The sequence below is a fragment of the Leucoraja erinacea genome, chromosome 1, assembly GCF_028641065.1.
Source record: "Leucoraja erinacea ecotype New England chromosome 1, Leri_hhj_1, whole genome shotgun sequence".
Classification (NCBI taxonomy): domain Eukaryota; kingdom Metazoa; phylum Chordata; class Chondrichthyes; order Rajiformes; family Rajidae; genus Leucoraja; species Leucoraja erinaceus.
Window position 1 is genome coordinate 89,486,723 of NC_073377.1, and position 23,196 is coordinate 89,509,918.

The window sequence follows — 23,196 nt, forward strand, 5'->3', positions numbered from 1 at the left end:
CCCATTACCACTTCCGCAACATCAGTCGTTTGTTCTCCCATTTTCCTCTGTGAATCAAATTACTGTGTGATAGGATGTGGGCATTAAGCGGCCCTATGACTGGTATACAGATCAAAGACCTGTAACCTTGCCACATTCAATCCAGGAGAGTGACGGGCAGCCAGATAAATCCCAGGAGCAGGCTCAGCGATCATTTATTTTCTCAAAATGGTGGTAACCAACACACAAATATAAAAGGTAACCGCCTACAGATTTAAAAAACATTTCTGGAGTAACTCAATGGGTTAGGCAGCATCTGTGGAGGTAAATAGATAGAAGAGATGCAAAATGGATGGACTCTTCTTCAGATTGATGGAGTAGAGGGGAGATAGCTGATAGAAATAAATTAGTGGATGGGATGGGGCAAGAGCTGGCAAGTGATAGATAGATTCAACTGGTCAGATTGATTGGCAGACGAGTCAGGTGAGGAGAGAAGGATGGAGATTGTAACCAAACAGTTGAAACGCCATTGATCATTTCTACCCACGCATGCTACTGAACTGCTGAATTCCTCCCGTCGTCTTTTTTCTGCTCAAGGTTCCTGGACAAGGAGATCTGCAGTCTCTTGTGTCTCCATCTTTAGCCAGTTGTCCCAGATGGATGATGATTCTCTGTCACCTGATATCCATGATCTTAAAAATAATCATCATGCATTTGGATGCAAGTGCAGTATCAAGAGATTGAATCCATTGGATGCAACGATTTGACAATATCTTGGTTGTTGCAGTAAAGACTCGAGCACAGTAGTGCATTTGGTAAGCTGCTGCTTCACAGCGCTAGGGACCCGGGTTTGATCATGACCTCGGCTGTTGTCTATGAGGAGTATGCACATTCTCTCTGTGACCATATGGGTTTCCTCCAGGTCCCCCAGTTTCCTACCACATCTCAAAGACAAGTGAGTTAATTGGTTAATTTTTCTAACCAGCAGCAAACATTTTATCAGATATCTCCTGTTCACAGGACAGAGAGTAAATACTACCTGTCTAATATGTCCACTCACTATCATCTGAAAATTCAACAGAATACATGGTACTCCATCGTCCCTGCGTGCCATTATGTGCCTCCCAGCTGTTGCATTCAATAATCTATTCACTGAGACTTGATTGGATTATCTAAGCACACTCAGCTCCCGTTGTCATCGTAGCTTTGGTCCAGATATGGACAAAGGGGCTAAAGACCATAAGTGTGATCAGGTGGGAATTAAATCAAGGCAGCACATGATCACAAATGACAGACACCCTAATAAAACTGGGGATTGGAGAGAAAACTGTTTCTTGGGTCATAACCCAGTGAAAGTTAGGATGGTTGTGTTTGCTGGTGTTTATCTCAGCTTAGGCCACATCTGCAATAAATAATTCCTCCGGCTCTAGTCCTGGGCTCAGTCCTCTTCAGCTGCTTGATCATTGATCTCACGTTAAGCATTAGGGCTGTTTGTTGATGATTGCACAGCATTGAATCACTTTTCAAAAAAACAAATTGAACACAAATGCCCATCGGAGCAGAGTAAAATCACATAACCTTAGAACCACAGAGTTCTAACAATTTCCACAAAATGGAGCCAACTTCACTTGATATATATAACTTAGCTTTCGTGCCAATCGTCAGCTGATGAACAATGTCGTGGTGGTAAGGTGGGAGTGTGTTGCAGAAAAGAAGAATAACATTGATCAGATGGTCAGCTTGATCGAACAATCAATTGTTTAGACTAGATTATGACAGAAATTGACCATTCACCTACTGGTAACCTTTCCACCACAAAGTTGTGAAAGTATTTTGGAGTACTCTCTACTTACCATGGTGGCAAGTGGCAGAGAACAAAATACCAATGCCAGGTTTGCCATTTATATGATGTATATCATGGGTCTGCAGAATTAAATGTTGGTCATTTTGGAGAGTTTAGGTAAATAATTTATTTTACTTGTGTTTAAAGCAACAACAGCTTGGGTTTATATAGCATATTCATTTGTAATGTCATAAAGTCACAAAATACTTCACAGCAGTGTCAGATTGACTTTGATAATCACAGAAAAGGGCCCATCGACCCAACTCATCTATGCCGACCAAGATGTCTCTCTAACAGAATTTCAATAGTTATTTAGAAGACTTACAGATTTGAAAAGCCACATTCTTTAAATAGTTTGATTGATCGCCAGTGATATATGATACGATAAAACTTTATTTATTCCAGGGGGGAAATTGATGCCAACAGACATAAAAACACAAAATACATGAAACAAGAAATTAAAGTGATGAGTGGAAAGGCTTGGGAGATGTGCAAAGATTGGGGAGGGGGGGGAGTCAGTCTCAGTCTACCCAATGACGGAAGGGGAGCAGTTGTAAAGTTTGACAGCCACAGGGAAGAAGGATCTGTCCTGCATCTTGGTGGAACCAGTCTGTTGCTGAAGGTACTCCTCAGGCTGACCAGTGTGTCGTGGAGGGGGTGAGCTGTATTGTCCAGGATGCTCTGCCGTTTGAGGAGCATCCTCCCCTCCAATACCACCTCCCATGAATCCAACTCCACCCCAGGACGGAGCCAGCCTTCCTGATGACTTTGTTGATCCTAGTGGGGTCCGCAGCCTTCGCCCTGCTGCCCCAGCACACGGCAGCGAAGAAGATGGCACTGGCTACAACCGATTGGTAGAACATCTGCAGCGTCTTACTGCAGATGTTGTAGGAGCGGAGCTTTCTCAAAAGGTACAGCTGGCTCTGTCCCTTCTTGTACAGGGCCTCAATGTTCCTGGACCAGTTCCTCCAAGGTATTTGTACTCCCTGGTAAACTGAACATCTACACCATTGATGGAGACAGGGGACAGGGATGTTCCACTCCTCCTAAAGTCCACCATTATCTCCTTAGTCTTGTTGGTGTTGAGCTGCAGGTGATTCAGCCCACACCACTCAACAATGTCGTTGACTGCACCTCTATATTCAGCTTCCCTCCCCTCACTGATGCAGCCCACAATTGCAGAGTCATCTGAAAACTTCTGTAGTTGGCGGGAGACAGAGTTACATCTGAAATCCAAGATGTAGATGGTGAACAGGAAATGAGAGAGGACCGTACCCTGTGGGGCCCATGTTTTGCTCATTACCATGTCCAAGACACAGTTCTGTAGCCAGACATATTGTGGTCGTCCAGTCAGGTAGTTGGTGATCCAGGACACCAATGGAGCATCCACCCACATCTCCGTCAGTTTGCTCCTGAGCAGTGCAGGCCGGATGGTGTTAAAAGTACTGGAGAAGTCAAATAATATCTCTCACAATACTTCCCGGCTTATCTGGCAGAGCATAGGAACAATGGAGTAGGTGGATGATGGCGTCCTCAACCCCCATCTTTGTTTGATAAGCAAACTGCAGGGGGTCCAGGTAAGGTTTAACCATGTGTAAGAAAGAACTGCAGATGCTAGTTTAAATCGAAGGTAGACACAAAATGCTTGAGTAACTCAGCAAGACAGGCAGCATCTCTGGAGAGAAGGAATCTCCAGAGATGCTGCCTGTCCCGCTGAGTTACTCCTGCATTTGGTGTCTAACTAGGGTTTAATCATTCTGCATGAATGGTATATGCCCATGACTGGATGGTGTGTGCCTTGGAGGGGAATTTACAAGATTGATATTGTTCCATTAAATATAAAACTGTCAATTTATATTTCACTATAAAGACTTAATTGAAGTCCAGCGTTGTAAATCATTGCAGGAAAGAGATTATTATTAGTTTAACATTAAAATGTAAGCATATTCAGATATTGAAAGCAAATGTTATTGGCATGCCATCCATGTTTTCACCATCCAGTTTAGATGTATCATGAAGACAGTCAGGAGGACGCACTGCAATAAGTCGGCAGGAAATTTACAGCAGAATTTCACAAGTTTACAATCTCCACCAGAGGAGGGATAAGAGGAACATATTTAATGGAACAATAACAATCTTGTAAATTCCATTCCAAGGCACATACCAACCAGTCATGGACATAAACCATTGATATAGATGATATACCATCCAGACCTTGACTTGTACCATTTTGCCTGTTGCTTTGTCAAAGTTCTACCAGCACTGTGGAATCATCAGAGCCTGCCCCACAAGCGACTCTAGGCGAGTGCAGGAGACTCTGCGCTCGCCTCATGGTCGCCATATGGTCGCCACATGTTCGCTGCTGGTCTCTGGTGAGTCTCCTTCATGGTTGCGAGGAGTTCCCACATTCTGGGAACTAGTCGCGGCCTCAGTATGGTCGCCGAAAAATTTTCAACATGTGACAAAAAATTGGTCGCCGTGGAGAGAATCAATAATCCTGCAGTCATAGGTGCATTATAGTGGGGTTGCCATGTAGTTATGGGTAGCGAGGTAATCGTAGGTAGTTTTAGTTAATCGCCTTTGCTGACTGGGTATCTTCATTGGTTCAGCGGGGGGGGGGGGACGAGTTTTCAGAACCAAGGATAACCGATAATGTTAAATCCCCACCAAACTTCACAGCTGTGTGTCTCTGGCTTATTACAAGTTGCCTGGCTTCTTAAAAGTGTCTCCACTCCTCCCCCCCCCCCCCCCCCCCCCCCCCCCCTCTCCCCCCCCCCCCTCCCCCTCTTTTAAAGGACTTACTGTGCTAGTCGTCTTAACCTTCCTGTTCATCACGGTGTGTGTGTGTGTTTCACCTTGGCTTTGCACCGTGTGAATTTCACAAAGCGCTCCCCCGCTTTCCCTGGCCCCCGCCTTTGCGATGTGTTTGTGTGTGTGTGTGTGTGTGTTCCACTCGCCGTTCCAATTCCCGATTTTTCAGTGAATGCCGCGAACTTGACAGTCGCCAGCAGACCGTTGAAAAATCGCCCAAGTGGGACAGGCCCTTTAGGCAGAGCAAAGTGATGCAAGATGTCAGTCTGACATTCACCTTTTCTCAGTTAGTGAGGTACCAGTGGTACCTACAATTCAAAATTTAATATGAATGATGCTTGACCCCAATAGCAGTCATATCATTAAAACTTAGGAGAACATAATTAGAAAGTGTTTTCTTCAATGTAAAATAAAATACCAACTGTACATTGAAGATTGTAAAGATGTTACTCAAAATACTAAAACTATTTTTAGTAGTTTTACCTTTGGCTGGTGTAGTGTTGTTGAACTGGAATCAGCAATAAAAATGTTAATCCTTTCTGTTTGCAAGCAATTATCCACAGGTTTGGAAAATCCTAGCCTATAAACTGGCCCAGCAAACTTATAGAGTCAGTCATCGGGCAGCATTGTGAATCTTTTGCTCTTTAATTATTCGTGAGATTTATTCTGCTTTAAAATATGGCATTCACAGAATTAGGAAGTCAGATAGGTTGCGAATGATTGAATACTTCTGACTTATTCTATTCTTCACAGCTCAACTTTCCATAATACATATTAAAAAGAAGACCATGTGCAAATTATTCATTGTATGCTAATGAGCTCTGAAACATTGCGTGTAAATTATTTCTGTGGGAAGGAAGTCACAGGTTATCAAACAGCCTTAGGATTCTATTGTTGATAATTATTTTTGCCATTGGCGATGCCCCCTCCTTTTCCTTGATCCAAATCCTGGTATTGTCTCTCATATTCTCCTCCCAAATCCTTTAGTGCTTGAACCTCTGTAGTCATATCCTGGAGGAAGCAGAGCAGAATGATAAGATTGCTGTTTATCTGCTGGCTTATTTTGAGAGCTGCTGGAAGACCCAGCTAAGAATTTACATACATGGATAAATACATGTATTCCTTGGGTTCAGCTACAAATGAACTTTTGACTTCTAATGGAGTAAACACCATTTACAAGACAATGATGTATCGATGATGTGGCCACAGTGCACACAGACACTTTCTGATCAGTTACACTGATCATTACATTACTGTTGGAATACTACCGGTATTTGCTGTCTTTGTGGTTAGGATGTGAGACTTCAGTTGCGTCTTCTTTGACACTGAATTTGTTCCCAATTATATTTCTGTTCATGGAAGTTCAAAACCAAGCTAACTCTCTGCTGCAGATTCAAAGCAGTGTCTTCTAGCAGATCCTTCTTGAAGGGCTCCGATGCAAAACGTCACCTGTCCAAGTTCTCCAAAGATGCTGCCTGACTGCTGAGTTACTACAACACCTTGTGACTTTTTTTTAAAAATCCCCTTATTGTTAGGTTCAATGGCATGTAGCACTAAGAGAAATCTGAAGGTCACTAGGTTTATGGCAAAAGATAAAATAGTAGTTATAAATTGGTGTAAGGACAATTTTTAATTGAGAACTGATTTTTTTTTTTAAAGTGGGCTTGAAATAGCAACTAGGAGATAAATTATTCCGAGCATTGAAATGTGATTAAGAAGGAGATTCCAGGGGTACAAATATATATTCACACAGAAAAAATATGAGATTGCCAAACAGAATCTCTAGAGAACAAAGTGCATCAGACAGTAAATGAAAGAAAGAAACTTTATGTCAGACACAGCAGAAAGAGAGTGACAAATGTAGGAGTGAAATTAAAATGGAAATCAGGAAAGCAAAGAGAAGCTATGAATAAATATTGGCATAAGATCAATGAAAATTCAAAAATGTACATCCCGAGGAAAGTTCTGCCCTGTCAGCAATGCAGTCTGAACCATTACCATCCTCTGGTTGAAAAGACTAGATAGCGTGGAGAGAATGTTTCCAGTAGTGAGGTCTAGGGTCAGAGGGCACAGTCTCAGAATAAAAGGATGTACCTTTAGAATGGAGATGATCAGGAATTACATTAGTCATAGGGTGGTGACCCTGTGGAATTCATTGCCACAGCCGGCGGGTATTTTTAAAGCGGAGATTGATAGGTTCTTAATTAGCAAGGCTATCCAAGGTTACGGGGAGGAGGCAAGAGAACAGGGTTGAGAGGGAAAAATAGATCAGCCATTATCGAATGGTGGAGCAGACTCGAGCCAATTCTAATTCTGCTCCTATGTCTATTGGAAAACAGTTGTCTTTAGGGAAGTAACTGCTTCTCTCTTAGTCTATCTCAGACACTTATAATTTGACATATCTGAACTATATCTATCAGCCTCATCTGTTCCAAACAAAACAAATCCAACTTAACCGATCTTTCCTCCTATAAGTACACAAAGCGCAAGAGAATGACAAAGAAGTTGGGCCAACAAGGGACTAAAGAAACCAGAAAAATGGTAATGAGAAGTGTGAGTCAATGCACATGGGAGGTGCAGAGGAAGGGAATAAACAATAAACGGGATGATATTGAGTGATTATAAAGCAACATGAACTTTGAGTACATCTGCACAGATCCTTACTGGTAACAGGATAGGTCAGTGAATAGGTAACATGAAAAACAGGATGCTTCTTTATTCACTGAGACACAAAGTAATATTGGAAACTTCTACACCATCGCTTGAACGTTGCATATCTAACTGAACTGGAGCTGATGGAAAGAAGATTTATGAGGAAAGATCAGTTAGTCATGTAGCATGGAAATAGGCCCTTTGGCCCAACTTGCACAAGCTGACCAAGATGCCCCATCCACACTAGTCCCACCCGCCTGCATTTGGCCCATATCTTTATAAACCCTTCCTACCTGTGTACCTGTCCAAATGTATTTTAAGTTAAGTTGGAGTTGTTCTGTTGGAACGGGGAGGCTGAAATAAGACATAGTTGAGATATATAAAATTATAAAAGAATAAATGGGAAGAAGCTACTTCCCACAGTAGAGGGGTAAGAACGAGGGGGAATAAAGCAATTGGTAGGAGAGTGAGAAGGGAAATGATGAAAACAGTTTTCACTCCGAGCATGGTAAGGGTTCAAACTTCATCACTGACAGGGCAGAACTGTCATTACATTACTGAAAGAGCCGTGACTAACACAGGTACCGATCTAGTGCTGGAAGCGGAGGTTAGATTGGGTAGATCTTTTTCAACCAGCAGAGATATTGTGGATGAATGGCCTCCTGTCTCATAAAAATTCTGATTCTATAATTCAATCTCACCTAATTGTGATTCATAAACAGTTATCAGCAAAAAATGGACACAGGAATACAATATTGATCAGTGAATCATGTAACAATTTGGAAACCAGAACAAGGATACTTCCATCAACTCCTTCGCTCCATAGATGCTGCTGCACCCGCTGAGTTTCTCCAGCTTTTTTGTGTACCTATCGATTCTCCAGCATCTGCAGTTCCTTCTTAAATACTTCATCAACTTGTTTGGTGGAAGAATTTGCTGGAACTTCTTGAGATTTGTAAGCATTAATTTGCAAAATATAATTGGAGTATAACAAAGGTGAATAGTCTGAAACTAAAAGTCAGTGAGAACCAATATGTAACCAGTCAAAAAGAAGAAAACTGACAGAAGAACAAAATCATTCCATTGTTAGTACTTAGTTGATGATGGACTCGGGCAGTTTAATAGTGAAAGTATATTGTTTTGATGGAGTGGCTAAACTCATTTTGATGTCATATTTTATACTTGGAGCAGCTGTCTGGGTAAAGGCTGACTGGTGGTATATTTAGTGATTATGACTTGTGATGGCACTGCACAGAAGAATGAATAATCCTGAAGTCACTCCTGCCTTCAAGCTCGCCAATAAATCATTTGCAGAGGATTCAGTTCTCCAGCATTATAAATTGTGGTATATTACAAGCAGGCACGTCTGCTCTAATTCCAAAAGATTAATGAAACAGATTTTCTGTTTCATTTGCTACATTTTTTTAAATGTCAGTACTGGAATAGTTGAATAATGTTTGTACTTGAACTCAGCATCACCATAGGCTGCGTCTTTATTTCACACTCTCATTTTCCAATGCTTCACGTTAACTTTTGTGAAGTGCCCAAGGTATTTTATAACATGGCAATTTCATCTTGGGAAACAGCTGGATCCCAACTCTGCTGAAGTTGTTGTATAACTCTTCACCAGACTGTGAACCAAATGTTGATCCAGGTGCTGCAAACATTGCTACCTGATGGCATGACCAATAACTCATTCAATAACATATTCCGAAATAGAGGTTATGCTCAAGTAAATTTAGTAGATTTCTACAGTTTCAGCGTTGTACTTTTCACTTTGTAAATTCGTATTGGAATGAAGATTGTTCATTTTTCTCATTTGTAGGATTTATATTGTAGGTGGTTAATTAATATTTTAGATTCACTTAAATCAAATTTATTCAGTTTTGTTGAACATGATAGAACTTGAATGCTAAAATGCTGTAAGTGTACTGATAATTCTTCTAGAAAAGAGAGATTTACATTGTCAAACATTTGAGAGCCATCGCTAGGTCACAGAGTGTGTCATACCATCTCCTGGTTACCAGTGGATTTCAACCTGTTATGAAATCACCACTGCTCTGCCTCATTGGTGAACACTTCTCTGGTGCAAAGGGCATAAGATATCAAAAACGTAGTTTCATCTTGGATGCTCTGTGCATGAAGGCTTGGTTTTCTCTGCAGACAACTGCACAGGTGATTTATATATGATCATGGGAGTCTAAATGTTATGTTAGTGTTAGTGTATGACTATAAAATACAAATGAGTGCTTTAACATCAAAACTAAATTGACATTTCAACACAAAGCAATTAAAAAAATCTTATACAGGGTGAATAAACACATTATATTCAACTTCAGCCATTGAACTACTTTTGAAGCAGGGAATAAAATTGTACTTTTGATTTTTATTTTGTAGACATTTTGTTTTGTATAGAAGAAAAATCCTTCAACGTATATTGTCTTGCGAGCTTACTGGGCGTTTTGCCAGCTACAATGTAGGATTTCAAATAAGCTTGTTTACTATTGAATAATGATGGTACAGTATTGTTTTAATTTTTTAATATATAATGCCTATTAATGTCAAGCTATCTCGTTTTCCATGGACTTTGGATTTACACATTTATGGTTACCCAGTATTATAGTTATTAATTTCTTGTATTATTGGTTATTATATATTCATCTGTGTGTTATTGTGTTACGCATCCTGTTATGCTGCAGCAAGTTAGAATGTAATTGTCTGTTGCCAGTACATATGACAATTAACATTTTTACAAAGTTTGGTGTATCTCTGACGCTTTATGGAGGAGTGGCAAGATTTGTTTTCTGCCAAGAATTGACTGACTAATGGCTTACTTGTGACTGTATTATAATGCTATTTACCACTCAAAACGTGTATCCCATTCAAGATTTAGGTATTGTGTAACTTGGTGAATTCTAATCAAAGTATAGACTGGGAAGTACAAGTTAAATGTTACCCCTCCAGTGAGGTCCTGATCTCAACTTAATTACCATCAGAGTCAGCACAAATGAAGAACATACATTTGAAACTTGAGGAGGTGGATGAAGGTCTGACATTGTAGAACAATAATACCAGACCTTCATGCACCTCCTTTCTTTATATTTCTCAAAGGCCCTGTCTGATTTTATCCTCTTAAATGTACTTTTAAACTTTGCTTGTGATTCCTTTTTCTTTTTGACTAAATTTACCACCTCTTTGTATATCCATGGTTCCCCTACGTAGCCATCCTTCTCCCTCTGCCTTACATCCTGTTACATGCCGGTTCTGAACTTTAATGAACTGGCATGTAAACTACTCCCACATGCCAAATGATGACGTACCCAGTAATAACTACTCCCAGTGTACCATCGTGTGCTCCTGCCTTATAATATAGTTTGTCTTGTTTCAATTTAGTATATACCCGCCAGATCCAGCCTTCTCCCTATTCAAAACAATCTTAAAGCTTAGGGAGTTGTGATCACGATCACCAAAAGGCTCTTCCACTGAAACACCAGTCATCTGGCCAGGCTCATTTCCCAATATAAAGTACCGTATTTCCTTTTTCAGGTTGGACTGTCCACATACTGTTTCCAGTAACCCTCTTGAACACACCTCACAAATTCTGCCCCATCTGTTCCCCTGGCACTGAGTAATTCCCAGTCAAGTTAAAGTCACCTACTTTGGCATCTTTCAGTAACCTGTCTACATATCTGTTCAACTATCCCCTACTTGTTATTGGGAGTCATTAGTCAGTCCCCACAGAACATGCTTTCTCTGTGCAGCAGTGCAATTTAAAGGGCCATTCACCACTGTTGTATAAATATCTACAATCGAACACAGAACACCCTGGAGACCGATTCAAAACCAAGCTCATGACCACAGAGATTTTGAGGTCCTCTACCAGTTCCACAGTTAAAACTCCTCATCATGTGTGCTTCTGTGGTGGGCCTGCTGCATGAGCTGGAACTGTCAGCCAGACTTCCGTCCTGTGCAGTTGTGTCTGGATCCCGAGGGATGTTGGGTCAGATGACTTTCACCCATAGACCTTCTCAGCTCAATGTCTACAGACCTCCAGGTTTCTATTTTAGTTTCATTCAGCAGCAATGTCTTGAGACTCTACAGTTTTCTAAGTCAGTGGTGATAGTGATCTGACCACTCTAACCTTAACCTCTGGATCAATCCAAGTGGCAGAGGCAGATCTTTGCACTAAATCCCAGAAAACCGCTCACATCCACAGTTTCACATCCATAGCTAACCATTAGCTAATCTTAGGGAGGTCGTTGATTTTCCCAACTAAATAATTTCCTTTACTTTTCCTTCAGTGGAAAACATTAGGTTGAGTTTCTTAAGCCAGAGCAAGACTTCAGGCATCGGGACAATGCAGACATGGCTGACGACTGTACGCCCACAGATCTGATAACCGCCAATCTGCAGGTCAGCATTGGTACAGCAGGTTGTGAGCTTCCCCGGAATGCACGTGGCGATTGCAAGGGCTTACACTCCCTGAACACGTGAATTGTGGTCAACCATGAGAAGAAACTGCAGATGGTGGTTTATACCACAGATAGACACATAATGCTAGAGTAACTCAGCGGCCGACGACAGTTCTGATTTGTTCTGAATCTTTTCATACGTTTAGTTTAGTTTCCCTCACCCCTGACTTTCATTCTGAAGGTCTCGACCTGAAACGTCACTTATTCCTTTTCTCCAGAGATGCTGCCTGACCCACTGAGTTATTCTCATATTTTGTGTCTAACAAAGTTCATATGATGCTTTCATTACTAGGCAGCCTCTTGCTAGCTTCCATATATTAGATGTTGAACATCACCAAAGGCCAGATCATCTGAAATAAAGGTTATTCCTAATTTACTTGGTTTATAATTCCTCAGCCAGCTACTGCTTTGATGAATACCATGGTATCAGCAGGAACCTGGTGGAGAATGCAATCTCTCATCCCACTAGCCACAGCAGTGACTAGTGGGGTGCCACAAGGTTCGGTGCTGGGACCCCAGTTATTTACAATTATATTAACGATTTAGACGAGGGAATTAAAGGTGACATCTCCAAGCTGCGGAAGACACAAAGCTGGGTGGCAGTGTGAGCTGCGATGAGGATGCTATGAGGCTGCAAGGTGACTTGGATAGGTTGGGTGAGTGGGAAAATGCATGGCAGATGTAGTACAATGTGGATAAATGTGAGGTTATCCACTTTGGTGGCAAGAACAGGAAGGCAGATTGTGTCAGATTAGGAAACGGGGACGTGCACCGAAACCCAGGTGTGCTTGTACATCAGTCACTGAAAGTAAGCATGCAGGTACAGCAGGCAGTGAAGAAAGCTAATGGCATGTTGACCTTCATTGTGAAAGGATTTGAGTTTAGGAGCAAGGAGGTCGTACTGCAGTTGTACAGGGCCCTGGTGAGACTGCACCTGGAGTATTGTGTGCAATGTTTGTCTCCTAATTTGAGGAAGGACATTATTGCTATAGAGGGAGTGCAGCGTAGGTTCACCAGGTTAATTCCCAGGATGGCGGGTCTGACATATGATGAAAGAATGGGTCGATTGGGCTTGTATTCACTGGAATTTAGAAAGATGAGAGGACATCTCATAGAAACATATAAAATTCTGAAAGGATTGGACAGGCTAGATGCAGGAAAAATATTCCCAATGTTGGGGGAGTCCAGAACCAGGGGTCACAGTTTAAGAATATGAGAAAGGCTATTTAGGACTGAGATTAGAAAAAAACATTTTCACCCAGAGAGTTGTGAATCTGTGGAATTCTCTGCCACAGGAGGCAGTGGAGCCAATTTACTGGATGTTTTCAAGAGTTAGATTTAGATCTTAGGCCTAAAGGAATCAAGGGATATGGGGAAAAAGCACGAACGGGGTACTGATATTAGATGATCAGCCATAATTTAGGCTTATAGGGCCTAAATAGCCTACTCCTGCACCTATTTTTCTATGGCTCCGTGAAATGTGATTCTGCCCTTCGTTCTATTCTGAAGACGCCCTCCAGTACATACAAAACATGGTTTTGTACTTGGTTGTCATCTCCTGCCTACTAGACAATGTAGCTGATAGGAGAGCTGGGCCTTTGCAAGAGGAGCAGGAGCTGAGTAACATAATGCAGAGCATGGGGCCAGGAGCTGAGGATCAAACGCAGCATTTCAGCTCCCTCTGAACAATGTAATTGCTCACAGATTCACCTGTTTCCCTGCTCCTTGCGCAAACATGAACTAGTAATCACAAAACATTCAGGGCCATTGCCTCCTTGAACTCCAATGGACGTCCATGTGGGTGCAACTGAAAAACATTAATCTTATCCGCAGAGAAGGGTTGCAATCTAACAACGTTAGATTCCAGTGATTATAGTCACAACCGTCATGGCTTGCCTTATGTAAAAATGTTTGACAATGAAAATGTGCCTGTGCTCATATATGGGAATCATGATTTAAAACCATGCTCTTTTTACACTAGCACGAATTCCCACAGGTAAAACACAAAATGCTGCATTAGCATCAAGTTGTGGTCCAATGGCATCTGTAGGCAATTGATTTTTCAGCTCTTGTACATCGATGTGGATAAGCCAGACTGAATTGAACCATGTAATTATAATGAATACATTATAACCAAAAACTAATTATCAATACTATTCAGTGGCTAAGAGAGAAAATCAAATCTTAGTGAATGTTATTTAGAATGGTTGGTGAATGATACAAAAATAAAGTCATTGAATAGGATTAGCTGCTGCAAGATTTGAACTGAGAATTGGGATGGCATAGTGACCCAGAAGAAAGTCATTTGGGGTGTGGTCTCTGCAGTATTTGCATGTTCTCCCTGTGAGTGGGTGGGTGGTTCCTCCCACCTCATAAAGCTGTTGTGGGAAGTTAACTGACTGCAGTAAATTGGCCGTTTTAAGTGGGCGACTGGAGAGTTGAGAGGGCCGAGGTGTTGGGGGAGTTGATGGGCATGTGGGAAATAATAGGTTACAGGGTAATAGGGGATAGTGCTAATGGATATGCTGTGTCAGTAGGTATAAACTTGATGGACTCTTTCCCTTTTGAAGCAAAATAGGAAAGGGTTTGCCGGTGACCTATACTTTCTCCTGGACAGGTACATGGATCCGAAAGGTTTAGAGGGATATGGGCCAAATGCAGGCAGGTGGGACTAGAGGTCTAAACTGGGACTAGTGTGATGGGACATCTTGGTTAACGTGAGCAAGTTGGGGCCTGTTTCCGTGCTGTATGATTTTTAATTATTTAGAAAAATGATAATACATTTTGACTCTTGACTTTTTTTTGTCTGTTTACTTTTTTTTTTAATTTAAAGGTGAAAACAGAGAAAACTTTTGTTAAATGGCTGAAGTAGTTTCACCATAACTTATAGTGACGGTTTCAAAAAAAATGTCTACACAGGATGGCCTCATGTTATGGCAATTCGGGTAACGGAAATTCACCCTTACAGAATTCACAAATCATTGGGATAAGGAGTAAAAATTTGTTCTTATGAGATTAACCATTTTTTAAACTTTCATTTCTTGCCGCAAGCACAGATGACAATTTTGCAGAAAATTGTAAAACAGACTGATTATGAGGAATGATTGTATTTTCCTGACTTTGTAACATTTCAGTCCCTACACTGATATTATTTGCAGTGGTCCTCATTCCGGTCACATTGGCACAAAAGGTCGGTTATTATTTGTGCTTCACTGCCCAGTTCCAAGAAAGCATGCTTCTAAGCAGCTTTCTCACGTATTTAATGTTTCATTTCCTCTTCCAAACCCTCCTATATGGTTTACAATGAAGGCAGAGAGAATTATGCAAGTAATACTCAAAGAATATCAGACCAGCTGCCTAACCAGCTTTCCTAACCAGAAGCCTTGGATGAGCCATGAGATCCACGTTCTTCTGAAGACCATATCCCGGGCATTCAGGTCTGGCGATGCCGAGGTCTACAAGAAGTGAAGCATCACTCCCTAACGAGCTCAACGCATTCTCCGCATGCTTTGATAGGGAGAACACCGATGTGCCTTCCCAGGCCACCATTTGCCGTGATGGTACTTCAGCCACAGTCCCAGAGGCCGACGTCGGAAGGTCCTACAGAGGGGTGAACCCTCGGAAAGTGACTGAACCTGATGGTATACCCAGTCATGTTCTCAAAACCTGTGCAGACTAACTGGCTGGAGTTTTTGTGGACATGTTTAACCTCTCACTTCTGAGGTCTGAAGTTCCCACCTGCTTTCAAAGGGCATCAATAATACCGGTTCCCATGAAGAGCGAGGTGACGTGCCTCAACAACTATCGACCAGTGGCACTAACGCCTGTGGTGATTAAGTGCTTTGAGAGGTTGATTATGGCGCGTATCAACTCCTACCTCAACAAGAACCTCGACCCACTGCAGTTCGCTTACCGCCACAACAGGTCAACAGTGGATGCAATCTCGCTGGCCCTCCACTTCGCTCTGGACCACTTCGACAACAAAAACTCGTACATCAGGCAGTTATTCATAGACTACAGCTTGGCGTTTAATACCATCATCCCCTCAAAGCTGGTTACCAAGCTCACGGATCTGGGTCTCTGTGCATCCCTCTGCAATTGGATCCTCGACTTCCTCGTCCACAGACTGGCCATATTGGTGGAAATGTGTCATCCTCAATAACAATCAGCACGGGAGCACCTCAAGGCTGCGTGCTCAGCCCCCTGCTGTACTCACTCTATACTCATGAATGTGTAGCCGATAGTGCGAACTCCATCATCAAGTTTGCCGACGACACCACTGTTGTGGGTCGAATCACAGATGGCGATGAGTCAGAGTATAGAAGTGAGATTGACCGATTGATCAAATGGTGCCAGCACAACAACCTGGCTCTCAACACCAGCAAAACCAAGGAACTGATTGTGGACTTTGGAAGGGGAAGGATAGGGGCCCACAATCCCGTTTATTTCAACGGGACGATGGTGGAAAAGGTAAAACAATTCAAGTTCCTGGGCGTGCATATTTCCGAAGATCTTTCCCGGTCCCAGCATACTGATGCAATTATAAAGAAGGCACATCAGTGCATCTACTTCCTGAGAAGATTATGGAGAGCCTGTATGTCAAGGAGGACTCTCTCAAACTTCAACAGGTGCACAGTAGAGAGCATACTGACTGGCTGCATCATGGCCTGGTTCGGGAGCGGAAAAGACTGCAGAAAGTTGTGACCACTGCCCAGTCCATCACTGGCTCTGACTTCCCCACCATCTAAGGTATCTATCGCAGTCGCTGCCTCAAAAAGGCTGACGACATCATCAAAGACCCACACCATCCTGTTCACACACTAATTTCACCTTTGCCATTGGGAAGAAGGTACAGGAGCCTGAAATCTGTAACATCCAGGTTCAGGAACAGCTATCAGGCTATTAAACACGACATCAAATAAGCTCTGAACAGTTACAGTTTATTATTATTATTACACTATACTGTTTATTTATTGTGTATATGGTCTATAGACACACTGGACTTTTATCTTCCGTTTTGTATTATGTTTACATATTCTGTTGTGCTGTAGCAAGTAAGAATTTCATTGTCCTATCTGGGACACATGACAATAAAACTCTTGACTCTTGACCTGCCTTGCACTATAGTTTCTTTAATTTGTATTGTGTGTCTTTGTTGCATCCATAAGACTTTAAAGTCGAAGACATTTAGACCATTTTCATCTGTGAAACGGCAGCAGTTCAAACAGAAATTATTTCCCCATTGAACTTCCTTCTTTACATTGAACTGAGACAAAATTATTTCCCAACTGAATTTCCCTCTTTACATTGAACTGAGACAAAAAGTGGAGGTGGTTTCAAAAGGTACAAGACAATGTAGAACTTTTGTAACAAATGTCAAACATGTGTGAAAATCTATTGGGTGGTTACTATCTGCGAGCCATTCTCTGCATTTATCATATTTTTTTTTAACACATTGAAGGTCCGCGTGTAACTGGATCATTTGTGCTAATTTTCCAGTTGTGTGTTATACTGGAGCCAATGCAAGAACTGATGTCCAGACACAAAACATACAATATCAGCCCAAGGGACTGCCTGAAAACATGTTTATTCCAGAAATGGCAGCGAATGGTGGCGCCTCCAGGTAGGCTGACAATGTTTCATTAATCATTATTGATGCATAGCCAGAGACAGAGTTGCAATGGCATTGGGAAATGCTTTATTAATACACACTTAACTCAATATCAAAGGTACTGATCCCTAAAACACCACTATCTTTCTGGAAACTCCTCACTGTTATTATTTCTCCATATCATGTTCAGTAGTGTAGGTGAGCTTTAATATGAGCTACATTATACACACAAATTAATGATATTGCAAGTGGAAACATTGATATTCTTGTTTTTACATTAATGTTCATATTTTGATTGCTGCTCAGGGTGTACTTTTTTTTCAATAGTCAACAAAGAATATTCATGCATCATGTTCAGCTACATGTTTTAAACAGAGGAGGAATATTCCTACCAGATAAGCGTTCATCCATTTACAGACTTTCTGTATTATTAATTCTAATTAATTCAACCTATCTGTGAATTCAAATGATGCTAGGTAAATACAAAGCACCCTCCATTGCCTTAATAAAATCAATTATGTTATGCTGCAGGAGATTTTTCATTTTTTAAGAGGAGAATTAACAGGGGAGGGAAAGGCTGTATGAAAAAGCATTTCCATTCTCCATTGCAAACATCTTGGCAAGGTGACTTGCAACTGGCTTGAACTGCTCCATATCTGGGTCTGAGTTTGCACACCCCTGATTTGTGCAAGATCCTGCTCCATCTTAAATCCTCGAAAAATGTGGCATTGAGAAGAGGTACAATGGTAAAAATAGAAGGTTTTGAATGAAGCATTCCTTTTGGCATTTTGGTATCCAGAAGCTATTTAAGTTTTTTTTTAATCTTCCACATAAGTGTCTGTACTGAATTGGGAGCCATCAGTGTTATTTAGGTTTAGCACTGAAACGTTCTGCTTCTGCCTTTGTATGTGGTATTGTTAAGAAATGGTGAGTCCTGGAATCATTTTTTTTTAAATTTATATCACTGTCCTTCCCCATAAATTGTTGGAATCTGGACAATCAAATTAGGATTTGTATAGATTTATATATTTACATATAAATTCTAGATCCATATCTGAAGAAATAAAAACTAATCTAGGTAAATAAATAGTCAACATATAAAATAGGAGCAACTGCAGTAGTATTAAAAAGTGACATGTATTTGGAACTGATTCACAATGAGGTTCAGGTGAAACTTTCCCTATGAAGCCAATCTTTAGAAGATATATAGGATTTTACTGAATTAGGCTTTTGATAAACCTGTAGTTTTTTTTTGCCATTGTCATCTTTGCAAACTGAGCATAAGTGTTAAAAATTGTAGTCTTTGTCCATAATTTCAAAAATTATTTTTTACACTATTAATATTTTTGATATCAAACACGTGTTCAGGTATTGCATTGAGTAAGATGACAAATTAATTGTGTTACTCATCAAATTGGTAAGCCCAGAACATTTGTCACCTGTCATCAAGACCAAAATTTGTCCAATGAATTATTCTGATGCTGCATCTGCCTTCATAATAGTGTCTCACAAATTGTTGTGTGGTTGGACGATGCAGGTCTTATCATTGGTTCAGTTTGCTCTCTGTCTGCACTTAAAGTAGGGAGAACACCCTAGCCAATATGCCCTGTAACATGTTAACTGGCTGTTCAGGGTAAAATAAGATTATTTCATGAATATAAGAATACCAAGGACTTGCTGCCTGCTTAAAGACTTGCTCCATCTATTCACTTATAAATGAGTAAAGCTTTGTCCCAGCACAGTTTTGCTTACCAGAAACATAGATCACTGACTGGCTGTGAGGGCAATATATTCAAAGTCCTCATTAATAAAATCATTAACCAATCAATTAAATGCATCAAGTATCAAGAGTGCTGACTTTTTTTACCCTGTTTTCTAATTAATATTCCCATCAAAAGTGATGACCATACAAATAAAATTATTCAGCTACTTCATGAACATTCAATGAGTGTCAGAGAATATTTTGCTAATGTGGTTATTTCATCCACCCGGGAGGCGTTGCATCAATGTTGATGCCAATTGTTTAAAATTGTTTTATATCTTTACAGATTAATTCCCATTGTTTTACTTTTAACATGTTGTACATTGCCATAGAGTAATCCGAGATTGTTATTAAAGGCAGGTCATTTGTGAGCTGTTCTTTTAATGGTTTATCTTACACCTGTAGGTATGAAGTAGTGTGGTGATTTGCAAACTGTACAATTGTATCCTACAACAAGCAGCGCAATGACGTTGGAGTGCCAGCACACAGTGTCAAGGCGCTGTGAGGATGGAAGATTTAAACCCTGTGCAGCTCAGTTTCAAATCTCTGCTGTGCTGTTAAGGGAGGGCACTGAGCAGAGCGCAGATGCTTCCCCACAGGAATGGAGAGTTGGAGGGACTGCAGCCTCCTGGTACACCTGCAGACCTCTGGCAGGGAGGCTCATGGTGGCCCTGGCAAGCACCATAGACAGTTTACTACCCAGTCCTTCAATCCAGAGATACTGCCTGTCCCGTGGCTCTAGTCTTTGGTGGCACTAGAAATCGTGGACGTATTGGTGATAATTTTCGAATGTTCTATAGATTCAGGATCAGTTCCGGTGGATTGCAGGGTAGCTAAGAAAGGAGTGAGAGAGCAAAAGGGGAATTATAGACCAGTTAGTCTGACATCAGTGATGGGGAAGATGCTGGAGTCAATTATTAAAGAAGTAATAACGGCACATTAGGATAGCAGTAAAAGGATTGGTCCAAGTCAGTATGGATTTATGAAGGGGAAATCCTGCTTGACTATTTTTCTGGAATTTTTTGAGGATGTGATAAGTAAAATGGATGAAGGAGAGCCAGTGGATGTAGTGTATCTGGACTTTCAGAAAGCCTTTGATAAGGTCCCACAGGAGATTAGTGGGGAAAATTAGAGCACATGGTATTGGGGGTAGGGTATTGACATGGATAGAGAATTGGTTGGCAGACAGGAAACAAAGAGTAGGAATAAATGGGTCCCTGTCAGAATGGCAGGCAGCGGCGAGTGGAGTGCCGCAAGGCTCGGTGCTGGGGCCGCAACTATTTGCAATATATATAATGATTTAGATGATGGGATTAAAAGTAACACTACCAAATTTGCAGATGGCACATAGCTGGGTGGCAGTGTGAACTGCAAAGAGGATGCTAGGAGGTTGCAGGGTGACTTGGTCAGGTTGAGTGAGTGGGCAGATACAATATAATGTAGATAAATGTGAGGTTATCCACTTTGGCGGCAAGATCAAGAAGGCAGATTATTATTTCAATGGTGTCAGATTAGGAAAAATGGAACTACAATGAGACCTGAGTGTCCGTGTACACCAGTCACTGAAAGTAAACATGCAGGTACAGCAGGCAGTGAAGAAAGCTAATGGTATGTTGGCCTTCATAACGAGAGGATTTGAGCATAGGAAAGGTCCTTCTGCAGTTGTGCAAGGCCCTAATGAGACCACAGCTGGAGTATTGTGTGAAGTTTGGTGTCCTCATTTGAGGAAGGACATCCTTGCTATTGAAGCAGTGCACCGTAGGTTCATGAGGTTAATCCTCGGGATGGTGGAACTGTCATATGAGGAAAAATTGGAAAGACTGGGCTTGTATTCACTGGAATTTAGAACGATGAGAGGGATTAGAAGGATTATAGAAAGTATAAAATTATAAAAGGACTGGACAAGCTAGATGCAGGAAAAATGTTCCCAAGGTTGGGGGAGTCCAGAACCAGGGGCCACAGTCTAAGAATAAAGGGGGAGGCCATATCTCAACTGATATGAGAAAAAACATTTTCACCCAGAGAGTTGTGAATTTGTGGAATTCTCTGCCACAGTAGGCAGTGGAGGCCAATTCACTGGATGAATTTTAAAGAGAGTTAGATAAGAGCTCTAGGGGCTAGCGGAATCAAGGGATATGGGCAGAATGTGTTACTGATTGTGGATGATCAGCCATGATCACAATGAATGGCGATGCAGGCTCGAAGGGCCAAATGGTCGCCTGCTGCACCTGTTTTCTATGTTTCAGTTTATTTACCCGCTCTTTTACCTTCAGCGGGTAAATGACTTGGAAGAATCAGGGGACTGAGGAGTAAAATAGAGTAGATTGATTCGCAAAAATGGCAAAAAAAATTATACTATATCATATGTGAACCATTAAAACCGCTGCAATTAACCACCATGTAAAAGTAAAATAGTTGTCCCGTGATGTTGTAATCCTTCAGGTCGAACCTCACAATCAGCTGTTATACCCTTTCTCCTACGTCACACTGCCTCAACCCCACAACCTCGCTCAGCCCGTCCAGCGCACAATGGTAAGTAAACTAAGTTTAATTACTTTTAGTCACTAGAAGTGTTTTTTTGTAAAATAACAAGTCATGGAGGGAACAATAAGGCAAGTCTATTCTAGGAGGATTTGGATTCCAGCCTTGGCAAATATTCCACAATTATTCATTGACATGTAACTGTTGGCTTGAGCCAGTACAGATTAAACACAAAGGATGATTTTCTTTGGTCAGTTTGTTTGATTTTATCAGTCGTGAAAGTACAAGTGGTCAAAAAGAAGATACTGAAAATGATAGTTAGAAAAATACTTTACATCATGTTATATAAGAACAAAAGGACATTTTTTTTTGCCATGGGTGGCACTGGATGATCTATGCTTCATTCATCCTCCAGTGGTTCCAAAGGCTGGCATGATCTCTCTCACCACTTTAACCTCCTGCTAACCGAATGAGGAGTGGTGTTGTCAATTGGTGTACTGAGGAGAGGCAAAACTTCACTTAATTCAAACGTTAAAAAATGTTAAAAAATGTTGCCTCTTGGGAAAAACTTAATATATTGTTTTAAATTTTCAGAAGATTCCATATCAAATCTATGTCAACCAATTAGGAGGAAAAATCAGCATATTTGTCCTTCCATTTATGTATTCTCCTGTCATACCTTCGAGGCCACCTCATACCAGCTTAGATTAATATCCAGCTGACCAGTAATGAAGTTAAAATCAACAACCATTCCACATATATACAGGAAAGGATGATGATCTGTAATAATCTATTCAATGCTCACTTTCAAGGCAACAGATGATCAGACGATCCCATTCTGTAAGATTAATTACAACTTTATAAGTTAATGAACATGTTGAAGGGAATGAGTTATCAGAGAGCATATCAGGATAAAGAATGTATCTATTATAACGACACAAAATTTACATTCCTTCATGTTGCACTTGGCTAAACATGTTTAGGAAAAGGTAACACTAATCAGTCTTGAGCACCCAAAGATTATTATGATATCAAAAACATGATCCTGGCATATTTTTGTTTCCCACAGCAGAACCAACCAGACAACAGACGAACAAGCGGAGAAAGAGGAAGAACTCAGCGAGCAGCACCTCAAACAGCAGTGCAGGAAACGTCAACAGCTTGAACAGCAAGAAGAAAGGGCCAGTGGCAAATTTCAGTCTCTCCAGTCAGGTACCTGTAAGCATCTCCTTTCATTTCTGTGTCTGACCAGGACTAGCATGTTGAATAGTTACTACAAAATATGACATATAATATAATATATTTACATTTACACTTCTGAAATGGTTCATTTTGTCCTTCTTGTCATCTTTACTCAGTGACATTTATCTGCTAAGATACAAACAATAACCCAAACGTAATCCTGAAAATAACTCGTTCAACTTTGGCTCTCACAATACAAATCTTACGAAACAATATTCTCTGATAGTATTCGTCTTGGAATTTGCTTTGTTCCATATGCACCTGTTTTATGTGAGATAACTCCTAACTGAATATACAGACTGAAAGTCAAAAGCAAAAATAACAATGTGGCTCAGTAACATTG

The 23,196-nt window shown here is 41.0% G+C and overlaps 1 protein-coding gene across 10 annotated transcripts in view; it reads left to right on the top strand.

Moving 5' to 3' along the window:
- The window catches only part of LOC129699015 (LIM domain-binding protein 2), a 497,462-nt gene that overhangs the window by 448,537 nt on the left and 25,729 nt on the right, over positions 1-23,196 (top strand). For 6 of the 10 annotated variants that reach the window (XM_055638643.1, XM_055638633.1, XM_055638608.1 and 3 more), the window contains 3 exons: positions 17,257-17,380; positions 21,573-21,662; positions 22,681-22,829. In XM_055638643.1, the coding sequence (XP_055494618.1) occupies positions 17,257-17,380; positions 21,573-21,662; positions 22,681-22,829 (363 nt within the window). The remainder of the gene's footprint in view (positions 1-17,256; positions 17,381-21,572; positions 21,663-22,680; positions 22,830-23,196) is intronic. The other 4 variants (XM_055638651.1, XM_055638617.1, XM_055638661.1 and 1 more) reach the window with 2 other exon arrangements.